The following is a 12,189-nucleotide window of genomic DNA, read 5'->3' as shown; positions in this document are numbered from 1 at the left end:
TTGTTTTTAGCCGATTCTTGAAGATGGCTAAGGACTCAGCTGCTCGGACTGAGTTGGGCTGGGTTGAGTTGAAGGTGATGGTCCTTCATGTCTAGAGCAGCTATCGTCGGATCATCAGGATGGAATGAGAGGTAGAGTTGGGTGTCATCAGCATAGCAGTGATATGAAAAGCCATGTTTCTGAATGACAGAACCTTATGATGCCATGTAGACAGAGAAGAGAAGTGGTCCAAGAACTGAGCCCTGAGGCACCAGGGCAATTACAGCATTACAATTCTGGACTCCAAACGATTCGAGATGTTCACGCTCCACTGAAAACTAGGACTGTTTTGTTCATCAATTCTGCTCTGTGCTTCACTGTTAAAAGTCAAGGGCCGTCGTCTGGAGCATTTGTATGTCAGGACTGGACTTGTGGTACTTAGTTTAATTAAGTCTGGTGAAGGGAACACAAGAACCCTTTTTCTCTGTGGTATATTAAAGCCACCAGATTCCTTTCCCTGTGATTTGTACCCTGTTGATCTTTGTGAAGCTTTTATGTATTTTTTTTTTTTTTAGAAATATTGAAAATATTGATCAGCTGCATAAAATTTAGGTTGTTGTGCTTTCAACATTTGTTCTGACCAACCTCTAATTTCTACTCTTTCCGCTTTTAAACTTCCGATCACGCAGGAAGTAGTCTGTTTTATTCAAAAATCTTGTCACTTGGATCCTATTCCAATGTATTTGGTTCAAGTCTGTTTACCTTCTCTCTCTTCTTTAATTACCGATATTATACACTCTTTGCTTGTTTCTAGTCTTGTTCCGTCTCCACTAAAAACTGCTGTGATAACTCCTATACCTAAGAAACAGGGGGCTGATTCAAGTAACTTTGATAATTTTCAACCCATTTCTAATCTATTTTAAGATTTCTTTCTAAAATGCGGGTCTAAGAACATCTTTCTGATAATAGTCTGTACAAGGAATTTCCATCTGTCTTCCGTTCACGTCATAGTGTTGAAACTGCAGTAGTTAAGATTTCCTATGACTTACTGGCAGCTGCTGATTCACGACTTCTATCTATACTTATTCTGCTCGATTTGAGTGCAGCATTTTATACTATCTCACACAGTATTTTGTTGGACAGACTGGAGTGTATTGGTATCATGGGCACTGCCCTGACTAAATTACTAAATAGTAATAAGACTGAAATTCTTCTTGTTGGCTCAAAAAAACTATATGGCCAAGGCTAAATGTTCCTCAGTAAATATTGATATTTTTCCAATGTCTGTGTCTAAACAGGTTAAAAGTTTGGGTGTCATCTTTGATGGTACTTTATCATTCGAAACACATATAAACAGTGTCATTCGCTCTGAATATTCCCATATATGTAATATTAATCAACCTCGTCCGACTCTTTTGGTAAAGAGCATAGTTCTTGTTCATGCTTTAGTCACTTCCGGTATTGATTATTGTAATGCTCTTTTTTATGATTTGCCTTCAAAGCTTCTATATAAACTTCAGTTAGTACAGAATTCAGCTGCACAAATTATTTGCAGAACTCCTATAACTGAGCACATTACTCCCATGTTACAACACTTGCATTGGGTCCCAGTTAAATACAGTACCGACTTTAAAATCTTTCTTCTCGCTTACAAGGTACTCAATAATCTTGCTCCTTCATACTTATCTGATCTTCTTCATATCTACACTCCTACTCGCACTCTAAGATCATCTTCTGTATTCGCTATTGTTCTCCCTCGAATTCGCACAACTTCTATAATGTCTCGAGCCTTTAGTCATGCAGCCACATGACTCGATACCACAGGATAGGCAAAATAGTGAAAAAATTATTGTTTTTAATTCTCACGTTAAGACCCATCGTTTAGAATCAGAATCAGAATCAGAAAGAGCTTTATTTTTTATTTTTAGGCAGGCTTTTATGCGATTGCTTGTATACTTGTATTAAGTCTGTCCAGGCTGTAATAATGATTATTCTTGTTTAATGTTGATTGTTTCATTGTGAGGTGTCCTTGAGTGTCATGTAAGGCACCTATAAATAAAATGTAAATGAAAAAAAAAAAAAAAAATCATCATTAATGGTTGTGATTATAATTCAGGTTTGTGCAGTTCATTTGTGCTTGTCAGCGATATTCAAATAAACAGCAAAGTGCTGTTACTGTCACTTTCTTTAATGCAGCATTTATTAATTTAACATATATGATCAATATTCAAACTTAAAGTAGCATGTTTTACGAAACTGCAGTTTTAATAGAGAATGAGCTCAAAAAGAACAGCAAACATTGAATCCCATTAGACTGTATATTTACAGCATAACTTTGTACATATAAGCTGAGTTCAAGAGAAAATATCAGTTGCATCTGTTTCATGGCACATAAACATTGATTAAAAATGTCTTCAATGTTAAATGTGTTTGATGATCAAATAAACAACAGTAAAACTAGGAAATCACACGTGTTTATAAAACCTGATCATTAGCAATGCTAAACCTCTTCAAACACAACTGTGTAGATACAATGATTTCCAATCTGTTCTCACAGTTTCAGAAAAACAGAAAATGGTTTCACATCAATGCCGTGCAATGTACATGATTTCCTGACTGACTGCATTAAGATCTTATAAATAAAACCACAAACATGTGAAACATGAAACATTTACAAACATGAAACATTTCCATAATGCGTTTCTGCAGCCTGTGCGTTGAGGTAAGCGATGTGTCACACAATACTGAAACCTTGAAAGCCTAAGTCCTGGAAACAGGCATTATTTGAAAATACAGGTGCATCTCAATAAATTAGAATGTCGTGGAAAAGTTCATTTATTTCAGTAATTCAACTCAGCAAAACCCACAAGATATAGTGCTTTCAGTGCATCACAGAAATAAACAGCTGAAGAAAAAACTAGATGCCATGCAAAATGTAATGTGTAACTGCAACATTCATTACAAATGTAGTGGAGTAAAGAGTACAGATACTAATTCAATAATATCTTTGATACTCAGTAAAACTACCAAAGATCCAAAAAGATACTCAAGTACAGTAACTAATTACATTTACTCAAGTAATTTACACCTCTGTGATATACAAGCTATTTTTCAACGCTTTTCACTGCTGGAACGGAAAAGGAAAGACTTACTGGCAGCTGCTGATTCAGGACTTCTATTCGATCTTATCTAGCGGGTCGTACTCAATTTGCACAGCTGAAGCAGTTTTCATCAAAGCCTTCACATGTTACTACTGGGGTTCCACAGGGCTCAGTGTTGGGTCCTCTTTTATTTGTTATTTATCTTCTACCTCTTGGTAATATTTATAAGAAATTTGGTATTCAATTCCACTATGCTGATGACACCCAACTTTACCTATCCTCCAAACCCACCTCTACTTTTCCTCAGTCTATCCTCTCAGATTGTGTAGCTGAGATTAAAGAGTGGTTTACAGAAAATCGTCTTAAACTAAATAGTAATAAGACTGAAATTGTTCTTGTTGGTTTAAAAACCAATCTGGCCAAGTTTAAATGTTCCTCAGTGAATTTTGATAATTTTCCAGTGTTTGTGTCTAAACAGGTTAAAAGTTTGGGTGTCATCTTTGACAGTACTTTATCATTCGAAACATATAAACAGTGTCATTTGCTCTGAATATTCCCATATACGTAATATTAATCGACTTCATCTGGCTCTTTTGGTAAAGAGCACAGTTCTTGTTCATGCTTTAGTCACTTCCAGTATTGATTATTGTAATGCTCTTTTTTATGGTTTGCCTTCAAAGCTTCTCTATAAACTTCAGTTAGTACAGAATTCAGCTGCGCAAATTATTTGCAGAATTCCTATAACTGAGCACATTACTCCCATGTTACAACACTTGCATTGGCTCCTGGTTAAATACAGTATTGACTTTTAAATCCTTCTCCTCACTTACAAGGCACTCAATAATCTTGCTCCTTCATACTTATCTGACCTTCTTCATATCTACACTCCTACTCGCACTCTAAGATCATCTTCTGTATTCGCAATTGTTCTCCCTCGAATTCGCACAACTTCTGTGGTGTCTCAAGCCTTTAGTCATACAGCCACATGACTCGATACCACAGGATATGCAAAATATCATTAGCAATGCTAAACCTCTTCAAACACAACTGTGTAGATACAATGATTTCAAATTTGTTCTTACAGTTTCAGAAAAACAGAAAATGGTTTCTCATCAATGCCATGCAATGTACATGATTTCCTGACTGACTGCATTAAGATCTTATAAATAAAACCACAAACATGTGAAACATGAAACATTTACAAACATGAAACATTTCCATAATGCGTTACTGCAGCCTGTGTGTTGAGGTAAGCGATGTGTCACACAATACTGAAACCTTGAAAGCCTAAGTCCTGGAAACAGGCATTATTTGAAAATACAAATCAGAGTATTAAAGTTCATTATTACAGTCCTATTGTAGAAGTTCCCTATCATGTTGCACGTGGTTTTATACAGTAAAGCAAAGTGTGTAGCAACACTTGAACTGATATACCAGAGGTGTAAAGAATACCTGAAACCATACTTGAGTAAAAGTACAGAGTGAAAAATACTCCATTACAAGTTACAAGTCTTAAAGTATCTGATTTTAACAGTACGTAAGTATTTTACTTATACTAAATATAGGCTCAAAGATGCACTAGTCAAAGAGACACACCAGTGGAAAACTGTAACGTTGTGGAGAAGCTGCGGAAAACAGGCAGAGACGAGGATCTATGCACAGGTGTTTAATAGAAAAACTAGAACAAACACACACAAAAAAAATTAAAAAAACAAAAAACAATATATTTCAAGAAGGTATCTTCAGTATAACAGTTAAATAAAATAAAGTTAAGTAAAATTAAAAAGTCAAAGGCTTCTTGCAGTGGATGTGCTGGTTTGGGCCTCATCTCAGAGATAAAACACCTGTGATTCACAAATACTTGCAGGAACTCACATTCACATAAAGCAGCCTTGTTGACAAGTTTGTGTGAGTAAGAGCAAAACCCACAAGATATAGTGCTTTCAGTGCATCACAGAAATAAACAGCTGAAGAAAAAACTAGATGCCATGCAAAATGTAATGTGTAACTGCAACATTCATTACAAATGTAGTGGAGTAAAGAGTACAGATACTAATTCAATAATATCTTTGATACTCAGTAAATCTACCAAAGATTCAAAAAGATACTCAAGTACAGTAACTAATTACATTTACTCAAGTAATTTACACCTCTGTGATATACAAGCTATTTTTCAACGCTTTTCACTGCTGGAACGGAAAAGGAAAGACTTTGTGGTTTAGTGTCTCTGTATGGTCTGATGACAAAATATAAACATCGCCATGTTTCAAACTGTGAATAAGTGGGATGGAGAAATCACATCGCTGTTGTGTAGTGGTTTCACAGCAGTCACGTGACCCGTGCAGCTCTAACAGCTGATCTGAGATCAGATTTCTCCGCCCATCAAATCACATGATCATAGAGCTGTCAGGCAACAGGTGTTTCCTTCAGAATAAAAGTCAGAGTGTTTAAGTTAAATATTGAATTCATATGCGAGTGATTAAACAAATAATTCACAAGATTATGTCAGTCGCTGAACATCATGCTACATTATGCTGATCTTCTGACAGCTCAGTCTGCTTTGATTGAATTCCCATTAGATGACTATAATGACCAATCATATACTCCTCTTTATTGGGAGGCACCAATACACTCACCTGTGTGTGTGTGTGTGTGAGAGAGAGAGAGAGAGATAGTGTGTGTGTGTGTGTGTGTGTTTGTGTGAGAGAGAGAGATACTTTTAATTTTGTTTAAATGTATAGTTAGTCTCACTAAACATGCTGTGGCTTAAAAGTGTTGACATTTGAGGATAAGACTCTTACAGAACCATGTAAGTTTTCATGCTTTTTATTATAAACCTTTTATAAAGCTTTTTAATATAAATATGAAGCTTAAATATAAAGTTGTGTTTGTGTTCTACCAATTGTGCTTCTCTGGAAAACTAAACCTGCTAGTGATGTGGAAAGGAGTCAGTGTGTTTATGCTTAATTTGTTTATTACTGCAATTATAATGATTATGATGATGTTTTTTATTAGTGCACTGTAAAAATTATTGTTGGCTTAACTTAAAAAAGTAAGTAACCATGACTTAAAATTTTAAGTTCACTGAAAATAAAAATTTTAGTTAATACAAAGAAAGAGACTGGTTTGATCAACAGAAACTCACAGTATTGTGTTATCTGAATGTTAGTTATACAAGTTGACTTGACAAAAAGAAAAAAGCTATGATAACAAATCATGAAAATAATTATACAGCCTAGGGTTATTAATATTATTATTTGATAGTTAATACTCTGATGAGATGACTGATTGGTAGCGATTTTCTAAAACCTGTAGTTTGTGTATTTGGTTTGACGGAAAAGTCATCATAATTCACAGAGAACACACCAATTTCATTTAACATATTCTGTGATTTTTCCCTTAACATAATTCACTGGTTGATCAGCTGTCACTGGTCAAATGGTTTAAGTGATGTTTAAGTGTTTAATGTTTAGTATGTTGGACATTTAAAAGAGTTTTGAAAGAGAAGTTATGATGACTTTTTTTTGTGGTTATTATTCTGCTGAAGACGACCGATGGCCATAATAAATGAGGTACCAGCCCTATATTAATTTATTTTAAAACATTTTTATCTAACTGTAATTGTTTGTTATTTAATTTAATTTAATTTAATAATTTATGCATTTAGCAGACGCTTTTATCCCAAGCGACTTACAGTGCATTCAGGCTATACATTTTATACCAGTTATTTATTAATTTATCTTCTTCAAGTAATATTAATAGCCAGCACAGCACTTGTTCACGTTAATTCTAACATTTTTAGCAATGACTTAGAAATGACTTGTGACTGGCAACCAGTTTATATTCAATGAAAATAATATAATTTGTGTTCATGTAGCCACCACCCACTACGTATATCAAGCTCCTGGTAACCACAAACACGTCAGCGTAACACATTCTTTTCAATGGTAAACACTTTTATCATGCATGAACAACATGTGTTAAACATTCAGATGAAATGAAAGTGATTACAGACAATAGAGAGAAAGACCACATGAATGAAAATTATACTCTTTTTTTTTTTATGCAGAAACCTCCCCTACACTTAAGGTAGGGATAAAGGAGGCAACGTCACTCTGCCATGTGAATATGAGGGCAGTGAGATTCCTGATATTGAGTTGAGTCGGTCAGAAAACATAGCTGTCTGTCAGACTGAAGAGTGTAGTGGACGAGTCTGTAAGAAAGGAGCATGTGACGTCGTCATCAAGAATCTGAGCTTCAGTGATGCTGGGAAATACTTTTTGAGAGTCAATGATCAGGCAGAGCTGAAGCGACAAATCAGGACGTACCAACTTTGTATTGATGGTAAAGTTAAAACTGATTAGCATGTGTAATTTCCTTTAGTAACTGTGACGTAAGCCATGTGTATCTTGCCATGCTGCGGACGCAAGCTTCAGACGAAGAAGTGAATGATGTGTGCTCCCGGCGCCTATTTATACTATAGTCGCACCGTAGTGACGTCATGGCTGTCGCCGGCCAACGAGTTGGTGTTTTTTCAATGTATGCTTCAGACACGGGTCACGACGAGGCGTTCCCCCCCATAGCGACCCCTAGAGGATGCAGTGTCTCGTTCCCTACTCAGGGAACCATGGTTACATATGTAACCTGAGACGGTTTTCCTATTGCTTATTTTTAAATGATTATATTTGTCCTCCCAGTCCTAGATATTTGCTTATGCCTTGGATTGATTATAATAATGATTAATATCTTTTTGTAGTGAGCCGGATCATTTGGCTCAGCAATAAGGACTGGCTCTTTCAGCCTGCAAATGAAAGCCTTTCATTCACATTATTTTGCAGCACAGAAGTAAGCCGTTTTCCGTGAATGCATGAGACTTGTAGGTAAATAACTAGAAAAACATCAAAGTGCAGTAAGCTGTACAAACCAGTGTGTTTATACAGTAATTGCAACAATACATTAAAATAATGTAAGAAATACCTGTTTGCAGTAGCAAGCAGCATAACTAGCAGATTTATAAGTTGAATTACTGAAATAAATGAACTTTTCCATGACATTCTAATTTATTGAGATGCACCTGTAGATAAATAACTGAAAGTGAATGAAACAGAGGCCTTGCTTATTGAAGTTAATAACACAGCCAAATTTAGCAATGATTTGACCTAAATATCAATTAAATTATTCAGTGTAATTATATTATGTTCAGTATAAAAACCTTAGATAATATAAAAACATCAAATACTTTGACAGAACGTTAGTGAAATGTCCGAAATGAATTATTCAAAATGGAATACAACGCGTTGTACAGTATAATAAATAATTATATTACAATGTGCAAAACAGCAGCATCCAATACTTGTAATGTTGTGCCCTGAAACACTGTAACATTGATCAGAGAAAGTGACCGAACACGAGCAAAACAACGCTCAGTCAGATCTGTGAAGTCAGATCCAAAAACACAGACAGCTTAACTGGGAAAATCCGACATTCTACAGGTAGCAGGAGGGAAGCTGGGAAGAGAGCACATACTGTATATTTATTTTTTTCAATTTTGAACATGTTTAAAGATTTTGTAAAGCTCTCAATTCCTTCTGTTTTACTTGCTCTGTTGTCTTGTGGCATCAGTTTTTGTCAGTTCAGTTTTCCCTTTGATTCTGTACCTGATCCTGCCGAGGATATACAGTATCTCACAGAAGAGTACACCCCTCACAATTTTGTAAATATTTTATTATATCTTTTCATGTGACAACACTGAAGAAATGACACTTTGCTACAATGTAAAGTAGTGAGTGTACAGCTTGTATAACTCAAGCTCAACACACTCAAAATAACTCAACACACAGCCATTAATGTCTAAACCGCTGACCACAAAAGTGAGTACACCCCTAAGTGAAAATGTCCAAATTGGGCCCAATTAGCCACTTTCTCTCCCCGGTGTCATGTGACTCATTAGTGTTACAAGGTCTCAGGTGTGAATGGGGAGCAGGTGTGTTAAATTTGGTGTTAGTGTCTCTGCATTGTGGACTAATGACAAAATGTAAACATCAACGTGTTTTAAACTCGTGAATGGAGAAATCACATTTCACATTTCACATCAGTCATGTGACCCGTGCAGCTCTAACAGCTGATCTGAGATCAGATTTCTCCGCCCATCAAATCACATGATCATAGAGCTGTCAGGCAACAGGTGTTTCCTTCAGAATAAAAGTCAGAGTGTTAGCGTTTAAAATGTAATCAATATGATTAAATAATTAATAAGATTCACAAGATTACGTCAGTCACTGAACATATTATGTTAAACGTCTAACAGCTCAATCTGCTTTGAATGAATTCCCTGTCGATGACTGTATAATGATGACCAATCATATACTCCTCTTTATAGGGAGGCAACACATATTTCCAGACTGTCAAAACACTCACCTGTGTGTGTGATACTTTTAGTTTTGTTTCTACTTAAATGTGTAGTTAGTCTCACTATAAACGTGCTGTGGCTTAAAAGTGTTGACACCTGAACATAAGACTCATACAGAACCATGTAAGTTTTCATGCTTTTTCATATAAACCTTTTATAAAGCTTTTTAATATAAAGCTTAAATATGTGTTTGTGTTCTATTGTGTTTCTCTGGAAAACTAAACCTTACTGATGTGGAAAGGAGTCAGAGTGTTTATCCTCAACTTGTTTATTATGATGATTATGATGGTTTTTTTTTTAGTGCACAGTAAACAATTATTGTTGGTTTAACTGTAAAAAGTAATTAACCTGGTTCCCTTCAAATTTTAAATTCGCTGAAACTAAAAAAAATTAGTTAATGCAAAGAAAGAGACTGGTATGATCAACAGAAACTCAAAGTATTATGTTATCGGAACAACATTAATTATCTAAGTTGATTTGACAAAAAGAAAAAAAGTTTTGATAAACCATAAAAAAAACATTTTTACAGTGTGGAGTTATTCATATAAACATTTGATAGTTCTACATTTATTACTATTACGACGAAATGAAACTAAAAATGTATTTGTCTCAGGAAAGCATGTAGTCTGTATACTATCTGTCACATAAACCAGCTCTTCTGTATTCTCAACAGGCCAGATTTCTTGCATCTTCTGTTGCTGTTTTGCCTTTTCAGCGGTCAGTACAGCATTGTTGTTTATAAATTGTAACCGTTTTTTTTTTTTTTACAATTGCACCTGTACATCTGCTACAGCTTTATACTTTTGTCATCAACACTTGTAATGTTAAAATGTGGCACTGCTAACATTGTCGTCTCCTTCATGCTTCTTAATTAATCCAGTTGACTAAAAATAACTCTACTAGAACAATGTACAAAGACGAGTATAGAGAACAGAGAGAAGAAAGACCACATGTATTTTTCAGTATAGAACGAATGCTGTCTTTTTATTTATTTATTTTTGTGTGTGTGTGCAGGAACCACCCCTATACCTGCGATAGGGATAAAGGGAGGAAACGTCACACTGACATGTGTACATAAGGCCACTAATATTGTTCAGATTGAGTTATTCAGTCAGTCAGGAGACATAGATGTGTGTCAGGATGAAGAATGTAGTGTTCGAGTGTTTAAAAAAGGAAACTGTGACGTCGTCATCAAGAATCTGAGCTTCAGTGATGCTGGGAAATACTACTTGCATGTCTATTACAATAATGATCAGACAGAGCTGGAGCGACAAATCAGGACGTACCAACTTTGTGTTGATGGTAAAGACATAACTGATCAAACATCAGCATCTGCTTTCTGGTTTTCTTTTAATAATTGTGTGGTCTTGCATGTAACCAGCAGAGATTATAATAATGATTGATGTCTTTGTGTTTCTCCTCAGATGAGATTTCTGTGAGCATCGGTGAGCAGCTGGAGTTAGATGTTCTTGTTGTCAGAAGCTGATAAAGTGCAGCATCAGAGCAGAAGAAGCACAGGGTGGAAGGAGGATTGGAGCAGAAGCGACGGAGTTCAGAGCGAACGAATGACCATCAGAGATAGAAACCTGATCATTAGTAACTTTACAGCCAGAGACGCAGGAACATACAGAGTTCTGGACTCTGATGGAGATCTCTTGATCACGGTGAAAGTCAGAGGTGAGAGAAGCTCAGTGGATGTATTATTTTAAAATCAGTTTGACAGCTGAGGTTTATTCATCATGATTTGATCAGCAAATTGATGCTAAACTGTTTGATGAACCTTTCAGTATCCTCTACAGCTTCTGCAAAATCAGGCTCAAAGGGAGAACTAAACAACACAAATGATGACAAACCCAATGACACCGAAAAACATAGTAAGTAAACTGAGGAGTTATTGAGAGATTTACAAAATCTTTTGCATCAAACCTCAATATCCTTTTCGGGTGTTTTTGAGGTTCTTAATGTGCTTTAAATTGCATGAAACTCGATGCACACATCAGAATTATCTGCCATTAGATATTGGCAAAAGCTCAGAAATGGGTGCGGAGGAGGGTTCTATAGTGGCACCTTTTGACAAAAGTGTGGGGGTGTGGGGGGGGTGTTAGTTTTTCCTACAGTCACCAAACTTGGTACATATATTGTTCTCATCAAGCCGGAAAACTTTCTAATTTACAGTCATTAGCAATGACCAACAGCAAGTCGGCTATTTTGTCCGTTGACAATTCAGGCTGTGAATTTTTAACTACTCCTCCAATCATACAATTCACACCAAACATTGTCAACATGATGCCAAAACACTGAGGATTCTAAATTGTGAATGATTTTTGCATATCTGGAATGGTGTTGCCATGGCGAGGGGTTAGATTTGATTTCATTTGGTTCTATATACAGTGGGTGTCGAAAATAATCAGCCCCTTTAAAATAATCACATTTTGTTGCTTTGCAGCCTGAAATGAAGATGGACACAGTTATTGTTTTATCCAGCTGTATTTACTCAGTGCAACTTATAACATCCAAGTAAAAGATAAAACACCAACATGTCAGGAAAAAAAAAAAAAAACAATCACTGAGTTGGAAAAAGGATGACCCGCCTCCTAAAAACGACGTATAAACTCAATCAGGTGCAGCTACACAAAGCTATTTTACTCTCAACTGTGATCAGCTGTGGTCATTTTGATCAGCTCAGCATGAAAAGAGCTT

General features: G+C 35.8%; 1 protein-coding gene across 1 annotated transcript in view; it reads left to right on the top strand.

The window, feature by feature from the left end:
• The first annotated feature begins 11,054 nt into the window (after positions 1-11,054).
• LOC107714285 (uncharacterized) overlaps positions 11,055-12,189 on the top strand; it is a 5,159-nt gene continuing 4,024 nt past the window's right edge. Inside the window, exons 1-2 of the mRNA XM_016520099.1 lie at positions 11,055-11,166; positions 11,277-11,363. Coding sequence (XP_016375585.1) covers positions 11,055-11,166; positions 11,277-11,363 — 199 coding nt within the window. The remainder of the gene's footprint in view (positions 11,167-11,276; positions 11,364-12,189) is intronic.

Source organism: Sinocyclocheilus rhinocerous, unplaced genomic scaffold (genome assembly GCF_001515625.1).
Source record: "Sinocyclocheilus rhinocerous isolate Xijiao unplaced genomic scaffold, SAMN03320098_v1.1 scaffold1230, whole genome shotgun sequence".
Lineage (NCBI taxonomy): Eukaryota > Metazoa > Chordata > Actinopteri > Cypriniformes > Cyprinidae > Sinocyclocheilus > Sinocyclocheilus rhinocerous.
The sequence above is the reverse complement of the archived record's forward strand: the minus strand, read 5'-3'. Positions and strand labels throughout refer to the sequence as shown.